The following is a 20,095-nucleotide window of genomic DNA, read 5'->3' as shown; positions in this document are numbered from 1 at the left end:
CCACAATTAGGTACTGTAGGAAGAAAACCCAATTATATACAAGAAAAAAAGGGAAATGAACATATGTACACTGTCAAAGCCATGATTCTGCCCATGAAAATCCAACACTTCACTATTCTCAATGTATTGGCAAACCTGAATAAAGTGCCTTTTATTTCACCATTGCTTGAGTAGAAGACTTCCAAGGAAACTTCCGTGCATACCACTCATCACCTCCCCCTTCTTGATTAGGTACGAGTAAATGTAGTACCAACCTAATTTACCTCAATCAACTCGTCTCTTAACTGAAATATTCAAGCTCTCTGCATATTGAAAAACTTGCACTTCTAACCTTTACTCCATCTGATTGTATAACTCTCTTAACTCACGAGTATAAAGGTTGTATGATACCATCTCTGAATTTTTGCAATATATACGATTTAGAAAAACCTCAACATTTTGCCGAAAATCCCAACACATTATTGTAATATTCTGAGAGGGGTCCAACAATGTAACTTTTAGTCCAACACTTGTCGACTCCGCATTCATTCATTAACCATATGTCAACGATTGTATCCCACTATGGGTAGTTCCATTTAGACAGAACAAGGGCAAGGGAATCATGCAGAGCGCAAAGCTGAGCCTTATGTGGATAGCAAATGCCATCGGGTAAGGGTATCCGTCACCTCTTCAAACGTGCAGAACGCACTAACTAGCCAAGCACCAGTGCTGTGATCAAGACCAACCCAGTAGAAAACTCCATCCAATGATGTGCAACAATGACCTTTGCGGCCTTCGGGGAAATCTTTTGGCACAACACCGTCGGTTTCTCTCCACGAACTGGTACTCAGGTGGTAGATTCGAACTTTCCGATCGCCACTGTAGTTGTTATACTTAAACCATGCATCGTGAGAAGGGTGATCCTCATCGAACGCAATAAACGGCATAAGTCAAAGCTCGAGCAGAATACAATCATTAGCCCTAGGATCAAAAGTAAACCCTAAAAAGCTCCTATGCTTGGATTCATAAAGGGGTTGAGGGAGTAGCCTGGATTCTTTGGTAGCCGGGTTGAATATGATAATGGAAGAGGTTATGTCATGGGCAAGACACATGACGCAGTTGTGACAACCCAAGAGGAAGACAGCCTTGACGACCGTGTAGTAGACCGGAGGAAGACAGGTCTAGTTGTTGGGATGGAGAAGAAGTTTGGTCGGGTGGTACCAAGTACATGGAAAACACGGAGTCGGCTGCAAGTTCTCCCCTGGAGACTGCTTGTCTGGCGATGAGGCAGTCGTTGCTTTGGACGCGGTTGTGGTGGAGGGAGATGAAGGTAGGGTTATGGATGAGAGAGTACCAGTATTTGGAGACTGATTTGAATCGAAGGAGAGATTTCCCAGGAACCCTAGACAGGATCTCCATCAATATACTACTACAATATACAATGACCGCCTAAAGAAAAAAAAAAAACCTTCAAAATTAAGCCTGAAAAAACAAAAGAAAAAGAAATAGGGATATATTATGAGTTTTATCCAAATTTTGAGGAAAAAACCTTCAAAATTAAGCCTGAATTTTTTTGAAGAAATATTCAAGATTTAGCCCATAATTTTTGATATTTTAAAAAATAAAAAATTTTGCTTTAAGTCATAACTTTTTAATTTTTCTGATTACCCTCAACAAATGAATCATTAGTCCACAAAAAATTACTCAAAATTAACAAATGCAATTTTTTTTGAATAAGAATAAAAAAAAACCCAAAAAATTAATCAAAATTAAAACTGCTAAATCTGCTAAATTATAAACGAACTGCTATGACCCACTCCCTGCACATGAACTCCTCTCGCCCAGTGCCTAGATCGAAAAAATTATTTATTAAAACTCATTTTAGCACACATTCATGTGATCACCACACAAAATATGTGGATCACACACAAATATGTGGTAGAGAAGAATTTGGGGCACCTCACTTGCCCCGGCCCCAGGGGCATGGAATAATAAGTAACTCGCATCCTTCATATTTGTGACCTAATTGGAATTGTGCTACGAGATTCCGTTTGGTGTAAGTTCCGGTGCTAATACTTTTCGTTTTCACCCTTATCCCACGCAGTTATGAAATAACCCCATGAATTGGGATTTGGTGAGTTGAAATTAATCTACTAGGTCATGCATTTGGTAATCAATTCAAAGACGGACGCTTTCATCGACTACGTAGAATGCAGAGTCTCATGAGTAATTAATGAAATGCAGTTTATGTTTGTAACCAGCAACGACGAAGACAAATATGGTAAGAGCAGCAAATCGATGGGGGGAGTTGATGGTCAGCACTTCCATTTGCTTAAATGATTAATTCCAAGAAAAAAACCATGACCAAAAGTGAAAAAAGCTAGACCTAGATGCAAGACACCACACGTAAAACTATCCAGTCAGGTGTAAAGGCTACGCGGTCCTGATATTGATGACTTGAAATCCAAGAAACTGATGTATCCTGCGAAACCAAAAGCAGAAGGGCGGGCTCTTTCTTGTTGTCGGGGAGGGCAGCAGAGCATATAGGAATAGATCAAACTAATGTCCAATGTAAATATCAAAAACCCCTAACGATCCAAGCTAGAGAGCGATAGTGTCAAAGAAATACACCTTAATTTGTTTCATCTAACAAATGACCAAACTACGATCTCAAACTATATTTACATATATTATGATGCAAAATTTTCGAGAAGTCACATTAATTAAGCTGTACACGGTCACTACCACTGCTTGACAAACAGAAAAAGCGAGGTACAAATATGGAAATTTTTTTTATTCTCTCTCGCTTAGAGGTAGTTGTAAACACGTAATTGTGAAGATTATAAGGTTATGGTATACATAGTTGCCTCATTGGGGTGAGGAGCCTTGCAATCCGGAGAGGCACAAAAGCCCTGACCAATGTCCCATTCTCTGTATATTCCTGCAAATTCGAAAAAGAAAATTTTCCCAAAATTAAAAGCACAAGCTAAAAGATCACATGATTTTCACATTACGATCACATCTATATACTTTGCCAGCATTAAAGTCGATGATCAAACATCTAGACATATTAAATGGGTATGTATATCTGATACAATAACGCAAATAAAAGCGTAATTTGAGGAACACTTTTTTTTTTTTTTTTTACAGTGGCACAATAAAATTTTATTCGAGATAATCAACCATTGTATGTTTATGGTCCCTAAATCGAATGACCAATGTCACAACGATAATCCAAGATGTACAAGTAATCATTACAGGCGATGAAAATCATAAGTTGGGGCTGGGAGCCAGAGATTTATGGTGATACTGATGGTTTTGGATGACACCTTGCCAAGATCATAACAACTCTTTGTGGTTGATATCTCTGAATTTATGGTTGATATCTCTGAATTTTTCGTTTCTATGACCAAGAAAACCAACCTCTGTGTTTCAAAAGGTTTTAACTCAACCGCGATTAACAACTGCTCCATCTCTTTATATCATTGAAGTTATCTGTTGAAACCTAAACTTTCTAATGGGCGTGAACATGCTACCAAGTTTATAAAAGGAATTAGTCCTATTTTAAGTACTTTTCTCGTAAATCAAATACTCATTAGCATATGGCACCAACCAAGCAAGTCTAACATCATACTGAATGCATAAAATAAAGGGCAAAAACTTCACTTTTACGTTTGCTCGATGTGTGGATACACCCGCTTGCCTTCATTTATTAGCATGGAACCCCCCCGTGCCTTGCAGACTAAAGTGCATAACTTAACGAAACTTGTACATTGACCTTAATACCCTCATCTTCTTCCTTTGATATGATGAACTATATCTATGATTCCACACTATATATAACGAAATAACATATATTTATACCTGTACTTGAGAATCATAAACATATTACTCCGTCTGTATACTTTACATATCAAAAAACTCATTTGCAGAAGTAAAATTCTCTCTCTCTCTCTCTCTTACATATCAAAAAACTCATTTGCAGAAGTAAAATTCTCTCTCTCTCTCTCTCTCTCTCTCTCTCTCTCAAAACTATGACTGAACCCACCACTGGCACCTGTTCGCTCTCTCTTTGAGAACAAACTCTCTTCTTTGACCCGTTGCTTTTACATTCAATCTTCCATTAGACTCGTTACCTTGCAGGGATTTTTCTTTTAATATGATTTGGTTGCATCAGAACTAGGGACCAGGAGACCATAACTAGGCATGCACCATTCACTAAGCAACGTGGCCATAGTTTGCTAAGAAACTCGATTTGTAAAATAATTATCAGAATTGCCACTAATCAGGGGCCTTACTTTTGCCCCAAAAGTTAGGGGGCCAAGTCAGTGGCCTGGTGGGCTTGTGTCCAAGGCCAGTCCAGGTCAGAGAGGGGCAGTATTTGTAAGAAAAGGATAGAGAGAGAAAAAAGATATTAGGTTGTAGCTAAGGTAGGAGTCATCCACCCATCCACTTAGCTTGGACCATGTGTAAGTCACAGGGCCTATAGAAAGGTCCGCCGGGCCACTTTATGCAGTGGTTTTATTTTCTTACCCACCATCCGACCGAAATTTTGGGGATTTTCAACATTGAAGACCCGTTGCCGACTGATGATCCAGATGAAACCGTATGTTGTCCTTTTTTGATTCGGATTGGTCGGATTGATCGGGTTCTTCGGATGCTTACACACCCAGTATTCCTCAGCAAAGATTACAAAAGTTGTTGACTTAATATGGAGTTCACTGACAAAACATCAACACTAAATGTTTCTAAATTCTAAGTACAATGATTTGTATGTGTATATAGCCCATTTCTTCTACTTATTTCCCCTTCTCCTTCGGATTACATCCATGCACCCATATATCAATACTGGGTGACCTTTTCCCTCTTTCTTAGTTATCTTCAAATCAATCCTCCCCGACCACAAATTCACCTATCTAAATTCAACTATCATTATGAAACTACTATATAATGCATTGAAATAAAAGAATGAACCAACAGAAGGAAAACAATGACTTGCTGCAGAAAAACAATACTTACAGTTCTCTCAACCATGCCAACCTGATGTATTGTACTGAGAATTTCTCCTTTGTCAAATGGAATCAAAGCTTCCACCCACACCATGGAATCCTAGGTAGACAAATAAACTCTCATGTATAAAGACATATATATCCATGCGTGAGTGTGTGTGCGCACGTATGTCTATATATATAAATATATATAACTAGACGCCTAGTCACACGCGATGCATGCGCAAATCTTCTTATAAAAAAGATGGAAAGAAAAAAATCTTGAATTATGATAATTTGAGATGTGAAAGTAGAAAAGAGGGGAGAAAAAAATTTGGGTGACAGTTTTTTCCCCTTTCTTCTTGGCAGTTTTCCTTTAGGCAGTTAAAGGGGTCGTTTGGGAAAGGAAAAATGTGAGCCAGCCTCAAAAAATTGTTCACACCATAAAAGGGTGTCCCCTTTATAATAGTAATAGACATATGGCTTAAACAAACAAAATATTTTACTGAATCTATGGTGAAAAATGATTAAAAAAAGAAACAAATAATCTCAAGTACAGTAGAAACTTGACATTAATTCAGTACCTTCAGTTTTTCCTGAACTGCATTGCAGAATTCATCTAATCCATCACCACTTAAGGCAGAGATGCATACTGTATCTTCTCTTTCCTCCGCTTCGAATTTGATTCTCAGAGGATCACTAGCTTTGTCCACCTGTAATAAATAACAGCACAAATAGAACTCATGTTGCTGTGACCATAAGCAAACACTTCTTACCACTAGAACACTGAATGGCCAACATCAAGAAGACAATTCCAACAAAAAAATAAAAATCAACAAGACAATTCAATGTTCCAGATAAACAACGGATCAGTTATCAAGAAGTTGATAAAAGGACCACCAAAATTACTACTCATTCATTATGATTGAAGGCTCTTGGGCACTCTGCAATATATGGATACAAGCAGAAGTAAAACATATACCTCTGTGTGTGTGTGTGTGTGTGTGTGTGTGTGTGTGTCAGAGAGAGAGAGAGAGAGAGAGAAGTTATGAAAATGAACTACATCATGAGAACATGCAGAGGTAAATAGATGTGCAAAATATAAACCCAAGCACAGCCAAATGAAAGCATCTCACCTTGTTCCACACCATCAACTTTGGCATTGATGCCACATCCAGTTCCGAAAGAACCTTGTCCACAGCATCTATCTGTTGCTCTGCCATAGGATGGCTGATCATGAAAACAACCTTATGAGAAGGTATTTTATAAAGCAGAGATAAATCATCTTCATTAGTTCACCAGTCATACCTAATATCTACCACATGCACCAGAAGGGATGACTCTGAAATTTCCTCCAAGGTTGCCCTGAAGGCAGCAACCTACAGCAGGAAGCACCAGTAAAAGGGGAGCAAAGAAACTTGAATAAAAATTTTCTTGAGTTTGGTTCACATTTACAAGAAGCTCTACTTTAAACAATTTGAAATAGACGAGAAAAGAAATATACCAGAATTCTTTAGACATAAACCGTGAGAGTAATGATGGTTGTGATATGAGCTACTTGGATCTAACAGAGCTTACCAGTTTAGTAGGCAACTTTTGAATGAATCCAACTGTATCCGTAAGAAGAAATACCTTCCCATTCTTCATCTGGACAGAAAGCCAATTTATAAGTATTTAGTCACATATTTATCGTATTTTTCAAACTTTCACAGCTGTCCAATGGGTTGTTGTCAGCATTTTCTTTTCACATTGCGGATAAAAGACGAAGTGACAATAATGATGGTGAATTTCCCATTTATCCATAACATGCAAGTACCTAATTTTTCAAGCAGTATTTGTGAAGCAATGATTTGAAGAAAAAATTGAGATAAAGATAATTCAGAATACAAAAAAATTTCTTCTCCATTGACTAGTCTCTGGGCAGTATTTATTTAAACTGATAAACCAAAAAGCGTTTGTGGTGGGAACCAATTAAGCACATTTCTCTAAAGTTGGGGCCGGAATGTTTACAATGGGAACCAATTAAACACATCTCTGAAGTTGGGACCAAAATGTTTACCGTGTTTAAATTGGGGACCACAATGACATTTGGACAATCGGGAACCGAAAAGATAAATAAGCCAAGACAAAAGTCTACAATACAATTCTCTTTCAAAATCTTTTTGCAGTATAACTTACTGACCTGTACCCTTCTAGTAGTTGGATCGAGGGTGGCAAACATGCGATCCTCAGCAAGAACCTTAGCCCCAGTTAACTGATTTAAAAGTGTACTCTTTCCAGCATTTGTATACCCGACCTATAACACAACAGATTAAGTCATTGTCATAAAGTTTAACCAACCAATACTAACCAATTCTTTATTCCCCCCCAACCCTCTCCATCTTTCTCCAAAAAGAAAAGGGAAAGACAAAAAAGAGAGAAATAAAGGAGGGAGAGTGATTTGCTGTGCCAAGTTCATGTGTTTCCCTACCAAAGATACAACGGGAACAGGCACAGAAACACGTCGGTTACGATACTGCTTTCGATGTTTCCGAACAGTCTCCAGCTCCTTTTTAAGAACAAGGATCTGTCAACTCAAATACAACCAAAAGAAAAGTCAAATATAAAGGTAAGGGAAAATTTAGCACAAAGCCACAACTCTAGAAAGACGTGCGTTGCACAAACTGCAAAGATATCTTTATTTCAGAGAGCCTTTGAAAGTAACCTTTTGAGTGTACTAAGATGCAATTCCAATACTTGCAACCCAAGATACTGCCACAGAATCAACATAAACAAATTGATGAAAAGAAGGAAAAAGGCTTGACATTTGATAACTTCAGCCAGGGTGGACTCCTTGGGGAAAACACAATAGGACTTTTGATGAAATGGAAAAGTCATTTTTAAGATTTTTAATCGAAGAGTGGAATCTTATCCATTAACTATACCTCGTTATCGCATACCGTAAATACAACCTTGAACCTTTTTGGACTTTGTAGATGAAGGTACTTTTCAGGATGATTTTGTAGTATAGCTTATACAATACCTTTAATGTACAGATTATACAGGACCTTGTCAACATGGTTTGCACTCAATGATGGCTCTTTTAACATGTCAAAAAAAAAAAAAAAAAAAGGGAAATGTGAAGCTCAAATTTACAAGAAAAGGAATAGATGGGGAAATGTATTCTTGTGACACCAATGGTTTCAGACTGGGTATAATCATAAATTACCTCATAAAGAAAAAGAAGGATATAATACTTATGGCAGCAGAAGAAAGATGCTCACTTGATCACGTAAAATACGCTTGTCCACCTCAATTTGTTTCTCACCCATTCCTTTCACTCTACCACCAGCTTGACGCTCAAGGTGAGACCACATTTTTGTAAGTCGGGGTAACTGATATTCCATTCGGGCCAATGCAACCTAAAAGACTTCAGTCTTCTCAGCATAAGTGACGAGATGTATCCAGAAAACTATCGCAAAGAAAAGTCATTAAGTTTGCCTGAATAGATGCTTCATGTGTTGCTGCCCTCTGATTGAAGATATCCAAAATGAGGGCAGTGCGGTCACAAACTCTAACATCGCTACCAAAAACTTTTTCTAGGTTCCGCAATTGCCTGCAAATTAGCATTCATAAAACTCCTTTCTATTTGATAAAGTAAGGCAAGAACACATACTGAACATATGCATAAGAACCAGCAGATGTTGGAAACACTATGAGGGGCAGTTTTCTATGATGCCTAGGTTTTGTTTAGCAAATAGGTGATGAAATTACCAACGAGCATGGATTTTCAAGCTATAGAAACATCAGAAATCAAAACGATAAAAGGAAAACAGATGATAACATTGGTCATCAGGTCATGGCAGTAAGAGTTGAATCAATTAACAAAGTCAAATCGTTTTGTATGCAGCAATCCTTGACCAAACTCAAAACTGGCAAGATGTTAAGTACAGTCAGTTGCTTCCAGGTGAAGAAACTTTCTAATGATCTCAAATCTCAATAATTTGATCAGCAGGCTAGTATCCCTAAAACGGGTAATTCACTGAAGTTGAGCTCCACTTTTTTTTTTCCCCTTCTGATCCCGAAAAACCTAATCTAAACTATCTTTAGGGGAAAGGGGAGTGGGGTTTGAACTCTCACCAAATGAAGAGCGCATTATGTTCGAGTTAAGCTCCACTTGATGCATGATTGCGTGTCAAGAAAAACAGAAATATGCAAACAAAACAGGAAGGAGGTAAATAAGGAAATCTAGTCAGTAGTAACCAACCCTCCTGAAAGTTCTTCGTCAAATATCACGGTCTCAACACCAAATGCATCAACCGCACTCTTGATTTCTGCAACCTTCCCAGATCCAACACAAGTCCTTGGGTTTGGAGTAGCAAGTCTATACCATATAAAATGTGTAGTCATTATACAGTATGTTTCAAATAGCAATGAGTTATGATGCGGGCAAGATGAAAGCACAATAATCAATTAGAAAAATATAAGTCTTGGAACCTGTATGGGATTTCCAACTTACGCTCCGAAGATGGTACAATATAATCCAAACTTTCAAGAGCCTTTTTATTTACTTAAAGCTAACCTTGACATTTAACCTACCAAAAACAAGAACAAATAAACCTTGACAGTTGACATATAATTTAAAAAAAAAAAAAAAAAACCATCCATGGCAATTTGTTTATTTCAGAGAACAAAATTGCACCAGTGATATTGAACACAAAGCGATGCGGCCCAGGTCCAAATATTGAACTTGAGGATCCACACAGCCAATGTTTTAAAAATGGCTAGGTGCTAGTTAGGTGGAAGAGAGGCTCCTAGCACATGGTTTGAAATACCGGTGATACATAAGGTATCTCTGTTACGTAACAATATTGGCAGACATTGAGTCCCCTTATGGCCAATGTTGCCGTGTGAATGCAAATTGCATATTTATCGAGGTTACGTAACGGTATCAGCTGTTACATAACAGTGGTAACTAACCGTTACCAATGGGATATGCACAGAATTACTTATTTTCAAGTGTATCTCTGCAAAATCAATTGGAAAGTAGTCAAAGGAACCATTATTTCAACTTGGAATCTACTTTGCAGAGTGGAATTTAGACACGTCTTCTTATGGTAATGAATCTAGCGAAAACCACGAATCTGCTTACATGCCTCGGTGTTCTCTATCCTGCGATTATGAATCAATTGATAGCCATTGCTACTCTAATTCGCCTCTTTATAACCTGTCCTATGGCCATAATCATATGCATCCATAGCCCCAGCCAATCCACAAAGCAAAGCAACAAACACAGGATAGTAGCATGCCTTTGTCCAATTATGTATTTGCTACAAATCCTACCGGAATTTCAAGAACCTCCACATTACTCGTTTGGTAGTGAATTTTTTGTCATGTATGCTCCCATGACAAACTATTCTCTCCTCCCCCCAAAAATATACTCTCTCACTATTTGGACCTCTCAAAAATTATTTATATTTCTTACTTTATAGTTTTTTTTATATGCAATATGGATCTTGTTTGATGCATCTCACTTGTATTAGACAAAGTTCTAAAATCATAAATAATACAGTAAATCACAAAATATAAATATCTTTTGAGAGGTCCAACTTGAAAATGGATAATCTTTTGGGGACGGAGGGAGTACTAACTAGGATGTTCTCATGTGAGACACTTTGGACCAATTGATTTCCTTAGTTTCATTAGTATGTATATACAATTGTAACTATATGCCCAGAATTTTTTCTGTTTATTGGAAATTGGCAAGTATGAGTTTGGAATTTCTATTTTTTTCCTTACAACCTTTGCACAATAAAATCAAATTATACAGAACAATGTTCCGACATTACAAAAGCAATCATATTTTTAAATGTAGAATAATAGCATGTGCCTTTATCGTTTTAAGATACTAATTAACATCAAATCGAATCTCTACAAATTTAGGACACACAAATGTATGCACAATTATTTTCAGAATTGCTTATAGTTAAAATAAAATATAAAATAGACAATATTATGTATAGGAAAAAATAAAAATAGCCAAACACCATTTTAAACCCCAACAAATGTGATTCTAAGGAAATAACATAGGTATTGGTCTTTTTTTCTTATGTTGTGCAAATTCAAAAAACAATCACATACAAAGTTGTCAATCCCGTACCAGCCAACGTACCGTTTTCACTACTCGAATGGTACGTACCGGTACCGGTTTGTATCTCGGTACCGTTCCGGATTTGCTGCAATTTTTTTTTATTGATATTCAATATATGTTACCTGATTGCAAAGTTTGAAGTATAAACATAAATAAAATATAAGCAAGACTTCCAAACAATAAACCAGCAGATTCCGTTCATTGAACTACTCATCCATTGACTAATTCATATGCAAACCAAGTTCTCAAAACAGCTGGTTCAAAAAAAAAAAAAAGGTTCTCAACACAGTTGATATATAACTCCTATACTCACTGGATCATTTCTCTCCTTCACATCTTACTCCAATACTCCCTGCCTCACTGTGTTGTTTCTCAGGTTAGCCACACCAGCACTGAAGCACGTGTTCGGCACTCATGGGAAAAAAAACAGTGTAAATTTGTGCCGCCGGAACACCGGAAAATGTCCGAAACACACCGGTATTGTCCGGTACATCCGGTATTTGCCAAAACAGTCCGGTATTTCAAGTGGTACGGATCTCTAGTCTTTGCGTTCCGTTTAAGCTCTGGTACGGAACGAATTTTACAGTTTTGATCACATATCAGGTTACCGCTGCCATTATGCAACAACTGCTAACCTCGAACCTGCCGTGTCACCTAGGTCGACTAGTCGGGGATTAATCAAGGCCTAGAGATTAGTCGGTTTTCCTATTTTTTAAAAATATCTCCCCACCTCTCTCAAAGTTCGAGTAAGAAATGACAACAGAATAGGAATAAATGAAACAACTAAAAGAATTAAGACTAGGAAGAAAAGATTTCAGGGCTAGGCTCTGAATCGTTGATATGTAAAGCAGAGAGGCAAACAAATAACATATATCATACATGAAAATATTTTGCTTTTTGTTAAAATAATACTTAAACCCCTTTATTTTTTAACATTCCACATTTAACCAAGAAACATTATAAAACTACGGAGTAGACCCGCCGACTAATCCCCGCTTAGCCGACTAATCTCCGACTAACTTACAAAATGCCTAATCAGAGCGCAAACCCTAAAATCTAGGCGTTGGGTGGCCTACTGGCCAGTGTCCGCCTAGTGCCTAGGCTGACTTCTAGAACACTGCAAGCAGCTGGGTATAACCCAAGTATATACTCATGAATGTCTCCCAACCCTGGGGAAAAGTTGAATCCACAGAGAGATGCATAGCCACACTAGCGTTCAAAACAACTCCAGCATTAGATAAGGGGGGAAAATTCGAATGCCCATAAATGTCACAGACTCAGATCAAACTTCAGTGGAAAAACATGGAGAATACGAGTCATCACATTGAGCAGCAATAAAGTAAGGAATCACAGTATACTCACTTCTGAAAAGTAGAACCAACGACAATCAGTCCAGCAGTATCAGCCAGCTGGGCCAATTCCTTGAGTGACTCTTCTATACCAAAGGTGATTGTGTCACCTTTGCGCTCGATGCCCACAAGGTAGGCTTTCTCTTCAAAAACCTGACATTCTCTGAATCAATTTGTGTAACTCTTAGCTCAGCATCTAAGAAGCACATGTATGAGTACTAGTACAGGTACTGGTACAATACGGGTATATCGGTACAGCAGAACCTAAAAATGTAGGTTACAGGTACAGCGAGGCTACGGCTATAACAAATGTATTTTGAAAATATATAGCAACGTATTACACGTAATAATCACACTTCAAATAAAGGAAATAGCTAAATGAGTGCGATTAAGAATCCAACATCAAATAATTTTTTAACGGCAAGCTTAAGTTACAAATCAAAGTTTACTGTCATTATACTACAGAACCTAAAGACCAAAATCTTTAACCTAGAATCATGCTAAGCATAGAAAACTGAAGTCTTATCAACTTAGCTTCATCTCTATATTGGGTACAGTGTGATATATACTGGAGTACTTTTCGGGTATGGCAAAAATCATGGAGAAAAATCTCGGTACGTCTTTTGTGTACACTGGTACGTATTTAGAAGTACCATACCAAGTCCTGGTACCCGATACATTACGGGTATGAGTAAGATGGGGTTTTAGAACTACCCATGCTTAATTATATAACTCAGGTTTCCCATTGTAAGTTGGACTATTACTCTCTATCCACACCCAATTTATAACAGAAAAATAGTAAAACAATGCAAAAAATAGCATGAATAATTAACTGAATTAAAATTCTTCACAGATTCCTTTGGCTGTGCTTGGATCAAGTATTATCAGGGGGATTAGTAGATGAACAAGAAAATGTAGGGGATTTCCCTTCACAAATTGAAGATATGCTTCCCTCGCGTTTCCTTTCCCCGTCGAATCCTTGTCTTAGGCTGTACTTGTGAAACGGTTTATAGGGGAAAAATAAAGGTTAAACGGAAATATACCTCAATTTTGTAAACAAAAACTTCTTTTATATTCTCTTCCCTCCTCAAATCACTTGTAGCCCTTTGGATCGAGGGATTTGATAGTAAAAGAAAAGAGAACATTAGATTTTCTTGCTAAACCACTCATTTGTATTGAGTGCTTTGGTGAGAAATGGAGACAAAATAACCAAAAAGTAATATTTTCTGATTGACTCCTTCCCCTTTTCGCACTCATCACACCCTTTCTCACAACGCAAAGGGCTACTTGCGTATCCTTGATTAAAACACAACCTTCAAATTTTTCGATGGAGAATTGCATAAAAGTAGCGCGCTAGGAACAAAACTCCAGAATACAACTCTCAGACATAACTGTGTACGGAGCAGTTTGATACATGTAGGCCCATGTACATCGAGCGTTTCGACACAGTTTGTGTCCGTAATTGTGTTACTTTTTGATTGCATAAATCACAACCACCTAAAAATAGCACAAAAGTGTCAAAAGAGCAAACCTCCTTTCCGTTGCGCAACTTGAACCTACTCTCAAATCTGTCCTCCTCCGCATACTCTTCTCTCTTCCTCACATATCTCCCCGGTGGCGGCGGCGAATCCTTCGTCAAACCTAGGGCTCCTTCTGTCTCTTCCACAGCCTCCGCAACTCCACCACCCACTCCCCCGTCCACATCTCTTCCTTCGCCTGCGTCGATTTCACGCAGCGAGACGGATTCGTCTGGAAAGAGGACTCCGACCCCTTCCTCCTGAAAAACCCTCGCGATTCCCCGTGAATTGTTCCTGTTTAAGTGCTTCCTGAGAGCGAATTGAACCGGTCGGCTGATATTAGGGTTTGTAGTTGTCGGCCATCGACAATTTGGCTCGGAAATTATAGAAGACGAGGAACGTATCGTTGAACAGAATAGGCATGTGCTCATGATATTTGTGTACGAGTGAGTTTATCGTCTTCAGTGGCCGTTATGCTGCTGCAAATTCCTACCGACTCATACATATATGCTTTCCTTTTCCGAGCAATGCTAGTATTAACAGAATTTTAAAACATACACACAATTGCTTCGGAGAGGTCAATCGGCTACAATCCCGATTGTAGTTGAATCCAGAGTTGTGTTTGTAGATTTTTTGTTTTATATTTGGAGGCGTTTGATGCTCTTGAGTCAACATGCATCGAACGCCACCAATCACAGTTGAGTTCGGAAGTGTGTTTGTGTACCATTTTTTTTCTTTTTTTTGTCAACCGGATCATCTTTCACTTTGGAGGAAAACACAATGAACCTCTATCGGGCTCATGTTGATGATTTTGGAGAATTCGTAGAACAAAATACACTTGGCAAATACTCAAGTTGATCGTATTTAGTTAACACAATTTCGTGACACATTCATCTTTTTAAATCTTTTTTGGAAAATTCCTATATTTGCTAGTAGAATTTAATTTCCAAAGTACTCCAGGATGAATAAAATTATACACCATCAGAGTAGCATCTTGGAGTCAAAATTCTCAATTTAATTGTCAACGAAAAGATTCTATTGGGTATTTAGGTTTGAGATACCTCTGTAAACACTCAAAAAAAAAAGCTAGAAAACACAAATTGAATAACGGATTAATTTTTATTTTGAAATTACTACCCAAGAGCAAATTTTCCTCTATCCTATTGGAAATTCTATTAGACATGTCACGTTTGTCTGAGTAGTTTCGTGAAATAATCTGAATGCTAAGGAATCAACTAAATACTCTCTTGATCAAAAAAATGTATTAGTAAAAATAAGAAGTGAATGCTCTCCTACCATCAAACCAACTCAAACCGAGCCTTACAAACACATTAAACCCAGTTATGCAAAGAATTTTGATATCCTGTAGTGCACTACAGATCGGCCGCTCATTTTGACGCCGACGACTCGGACCTTATGCAAAAGTGGCAAAGCAACAAAATGGTGGAATCAGAAATACAAAGAGTTATACATGATTATGTACAAGACAAGACTATTTCAAAAGAGATCATACATCAATCTCACACATTTTCAAGTGTACGAATTTCATTATTCGACGAATATTACAGAGACGTATACCTATTGTATCTATACAAAGAATCCATTTTGCTTGGAATCAGTCTACAAATGGTTTAAACCCATGTCAACATTCATATTTACAGTACTCCTTTCTCCTCCCTTTTCCAATGAGCTAACAAGTAAAATGAGTGGCAAAGAACCTTTCTGCCTTCTTTATTTTCTTCCTATTCCTCCTCACAAGAAGATTGGATAATATTCACAACATAGCAGAAAAGCATGCACCTCTCATACCACAAAATCATGCAACTCGTCCCCCATATCTTCCGGTGGCCATGATTTATCTGTTGCTGCTTTGGTTAAGAGTTCGGGTGAAAATTTGAAGTCCACCTCACTGAATTCTTCTTTGTACATCTCCTCTACCATGGGTTTCCAGAGACGCACCCGTGCATTTATAAACCAGTTTGCAACCTGAATATCCAAACATTAGATGCATGAGTACGCGGAAAAAGAAGAAGGGAAGAACACCATAACATGTCCACCTACTGTCCATTAAGTTATTGGTGTAAGATAAGCTCCGGTCTATGACAGTGTTGATTTGCGGGAATGGAATGACCGTTCCCTAATAACAATCATTCTGACATTTGGTTAGAGGAGAAACGAACAAAACGTATGCTACCGATGGAATCAAACGTATGCCAATTCAGGAAAATAGTGATTCCACATGGGAGGCCAAGGAATAACCATTTCATTTCTACCCAAAAGCATTCCAGCCAACCAAACACTATCTAAATGACAAAAAGCATGCAAGGTAATGATGGGGATCCAGAATCCAACAGGCTTATAAAATTCTGGTTACCACATTCACCCCATAAAGAATCATTAACGTAGTCATGTTCCCCCCTCTCTCCCTACCTGTCTTCTGCTAAGTCCTGTCTTCTTTGCAAGCGTAACTTTCTCAGACTCCTTTGGGTAACTGTCGAAAAACAGAAATATCAGAAATAACTAGACCAAAATACGTCAGTAATTAGCAAGTCAACTGTAGGAAAAAGGCATTGTGAGAACGTACGGGTGAAGGAAATGCTCAAACAGCCAAGCACGAAGAATAGAAACGGAACTTTCTGGAAGCCCTCTTTGTGGTCTCCAAGAATGTCTCATAATACCAAACTGCTTTTGTTGCCTGAGCTTCTGTTCCACAAAGCGGAGACGAGGTAATACCCTTTGAGCAGAATCTTGATCCCCTAACTTTATCTGGATCGCTTTAATCTGACTGTTGATTGCATCATGCAAACTACGAAAGTGGCGGGAGATTGTTTTGAGCGCAAGTAATGTGTAGGGTATAGCAGCGCCATGCCCTGATACCATTTCGAAAGTTGATACCAAAATCTGCATCTGATGGTGATATTCTCTGTATCTTGTTTCAACCTACAAGTACACACTTCTCAAGCAAACTAGACAAAAGGAGCCCATGAATAATACTAGTTCAACATTGCAAATCAAGGTCCAAAGGTAGCCTCAAAGATCATAACAGCACAGGGTTTTCTCATTAAAGAATTAAGTAAAGGCAACCAAAATAGTATTGCCCTCAAGAAGTTGATTCAGAACCAAAAATTGTTCAAGGTTAATGGATGAGTACAGTCCATTTTAACATAGATATTGTATTACTGTATGGTGCTTGAAACTAGGCTTATTTTGTGAAACAAAACTGCCACAGATTGGTTTTTGTATATCATAAGTGAAAGCTAAATAATAACTCTAAATTGAAGCATTGTAAGGATGGTTTCTACAGAAGTGAACCAAAAGAAAGCACTTGAAAAGAATTGCAAGGATAAAGAAACTAGAGAAGTTGGCCTATTGTGCACCATGTTACAACCCACAACTACTATATGAGTTTCCTAGATAGCACATAGCAGTCCAAAGAGATCACCTACGTGATAAGTACATCCAAACCTGTTGTTCTGATGGTGATAAACATGGAGAACAGAATTACAAGGCTTACCTCCTCCAACATGGACATAAGTTTTGATAGGTTGTTCTGCATATCCTGTCGTTCCGATGGTGAAATTTCTGGAGAGCACTTGGCAGTCGACTCTTGTGGATCGGAAGAACTCCCATTCATCTTCATGTCATAGGAATCCTTGTGTTTGTTCGTCTCGAACTGTTTCATAGCTTCTTGAACATTAACTACCTCATTGAGCAATTGCTGTGCCGCCTTGAGATATTTGGAGTTACAAGTTGTGCTACCAACACCTGATGGCTCACATATATTGGAACTAAAATGCATGTCATTCGTGCCCATAGCACCATAAGGGCTAGTCAAATCACCAAACTTGATTGTACTGTATGTATTATCTGAGTCTGCATATTGGTAACCGAATGAAGGCACGTGAACGCCAGAAGTTAACTGCATCCCAAGGCTGAGAGATAATTCTTGACACCTTAAATTTTGTTCCCCGCCAGCAATTTGGACCGACGTTCTTCCACTTGTTGGCGGGATGAATTCCAGCTCATCTTTGGCTCCAACAGATGGATCATAAAGAGAGGGAGAAGCCCCAGAGAAGAGATCCTGAAAGGATGCAGCAGATGTGTATTGGTTCATATACATCAGATTAGTTGGCGGATAGGGTGGTTCGGGATCGAGATCCTGTTTATGGTCCCTTAGATATGGAACTGGCAAGATGTCTCTTTGATTGCTTACACTTGGGTAATAAGCAGCCATCTTCTTTTTTCTTTTCTGCCTCAGAATCTGCCAGTGGAAAAGGAGTTAAACAAACCAACCATTACAAATGCCTAGAAACATAAGAAGAATACCTCTTTTTGGAGCTGATGACACCAAATAAAAAGGCCATTGACCAATAGATGTAAGTATTTTTGAACCAATCCAAAAGCTTGATCAATATGCTTATATTAGTCTTGACAGTTTCTCAAACAAAAAAGTCTAGACAGAAGATTTCAGAGAAAATGAAACCTTCGTATATTTTCGTTATCATTTGTTTGGAGTGGGTCTTTTTTCTTGCTCTAAAGACAAATCATGTTATTTTTCTCTTAAATTCAAGAAAAAAAAACATCATCAAAAAACATCAAAAAGGTCCAAGGAACCCAAATAAACATCCAAGTATAATACCAGGCTACAGAACGCTAAAATTTTTACTTGCAACAATTCCTTAATCGGGTCTCTTTTGTTTTTTCCTTTTCTTCATAACTTAGTATCCGGTCCAATAGGCCAACTAAAGTCGCAACATCAAACGGGGCTCTCCCGGACATTGTTTGTTTCTCATTTTCCTTATGCTTGATTCTCAAAAACTTGAACCAAATTTATATCAAGTCAGCTGTAGCAGAACATGCTTATGAACACAGAAGATAATATATTAGATTAAGACCACAAAAGAAAAAGAAAAGGGAAAAAAGGAAATTATCAAGAACCCCATATCAGAGCAAGAAGATTACAACTAAAGCACCAAGGAAATCAACCAGGTGCTCAAGTCCCATAAATGAAAGAGACCACAAAACCAACACAGAAAAGTTCATTTCTTTTGGCTCTGTTCGTCTCTTTCAATCATGGTTAGCAGCATCATGAAGTCTCTAGCATCTTAGCCCACTACACACATAAGACAGGGAAAGGGTCACTACTCAGCACCTCGGCTTCTCCTCGACCCAGAAACAAACAGATAGTAACATGTGGGAGGCCCGAACGAATTCTGCTTTCATTTCCTTTTCTAATTGAATTTAACACTAGGTTACTTACGTTACGGTCTGAATGTCAAGCAGGGTGGACTTATACCCTTACCCTCAAGAGCATAGTCATGCAAGTATTGCACATATAGTATTAAACTTTTTCGTTATTTTCGAATCGCCGGGAAGGGACAAAAGAAAGATCATGATCAAGGAAAGAAAAAGGATGGGAGTACAATGAAAAGGAAAAGTACGGAAAATTACCTGAAAATCCCAGGAAAAGTATGGTTTTTCCCTCTACTGAGAGAGAGAGAGAGAGAGAGAGAGAGAGAGGGACTTGAGCTGAGGCCTCAATCATATACCACCCAAAACGGAGACAAAAACCATTTTCAAGAGATCCCAGCAACAGCCGCCATCCTTATCATAGTAACAAGGACAACAGCTAATCATAAAAACCATAGAAAACTCGACAGGTTAGTACCATACCAATAAAGAAATTGTATAATTAACTACCACACCTTCAATTCTTTAATCTTTCAGTTGGGTATATTCCTGTGTCAATCATTCCACCTTTCACACGTGGGGACAAGAGTACAAGGCCCCCCCAAGATGAAATGAGTCCCTGGAAAGTTCTTTTCAGAACTCTCTCTCTCAAGGTGGTTGTTGCCCTGTTGGTTGGCTTTGTTTGTTGATGTTGTTTGCTTGAGGGTTGGAGTTTCAAATGCTAACCACTAGTTGGTAGACCTAAACCCACCCCTTAAACCCCAATTTAAAGCATAGTTTCTAGTTGTAACATACAAACATTCTCTCTCCGTGTATATGATAGTTTCTCTCTCTAGCAGGAGCCAATAGCCAAGAGCTGTATTTGAGAGTTGGTAGGAGAGACCAAAAAAAAAAACTATAGATTATACAATCATGATATGTGATTTAGAAAGATATGATATG

At 38.2% G+C, this 20,095-nt stretch overlaps 2 protein-coding genes across 2 annotated transcripts; both read right to left on the bottom strand.

Annotated features, from left to right (window-relative positions):
* Nucleotides 1-2,642: 2,642 nt before the first annotated feature.
* Nucleotides 2,643-14,574, bottom strand: LOC131330982 (uncharacterized). Its single transcript, XM_058364771.1, has 13 exons — nt 13,978-14,574; nt 12,460-12,599; nt 9,214-9,330; nt 8,448-8,562; nt 8,231-8,368; nt 7,438-7,533; nt 7,150-7,263; nt 6,546-6,614; nt 6,276-6,346; nt 6,104-6,197; nt 5,552-5,680; nt 4,999-5,088; nt 2,643-2,920 (listed from the first exon to the last, which is right to left on the bottom strand). Exons 1-13 carry the CDS (start codon nt 14,392-14,394, stop codon nt 2,828-2,830), a joined length of 1,683 nt encoding a protein of 560 aa, XP_058220754.1. The 5' UTR covers nt 14,395-14,574; the 3' UTR covers nt 2,643-2,827.
* An 882-nt stretch (nt 14,575-15,456) lies between these two features.
* Nucleotides 15,457-19,792, bottom strand: LOC131330981 (BEL1-like homeodomain protein 3). The gene is made up of 5 exons (XM_058364770.1): nt 19,415-19,792; nt 17,478-18,224; nt 16,548-16,903; nt 16,394-16,454; nt 15,457-15,949 (listed from the first exon to the last, which is right to left on the bottom strand). The coding sequence occupies exons 2-5, from the start codon at nt 18,195-18,197 to the stop codon at nt 15,767-15,769; spliced, it is 1,320 nt and encodes a 439-aa protein (XP_058220753.1). The 5' UTR covers nt 18,198-18,224; nt 19,415-19,792; the 3' UTR covers nt 15,457-15,766.
* Between the last annotated feature and the right edge of the window lie 303 nt (nt 19,793-20,095).

The sequence above is a fragment of the Rhododendron vialii genome, chromosome 6a (genome assembly GCF_030253575.1).
Source record: "Rhododendron vialii isolate Sample 1 chromosome 6a, ASM3025357v1".
In the NCBI taxonomy this organism is placed as follows: Eukaryota; Viridiplantae; Streptophyta; class Magnoliopsida; order Ericales; family Ericaceae; genus Rhododendron; species Rhododendron vialii.
Note: the sequence above shows the minus strand (reverse complement) of the source record. Positions and strands in the feature narration are given on the sequence as shown.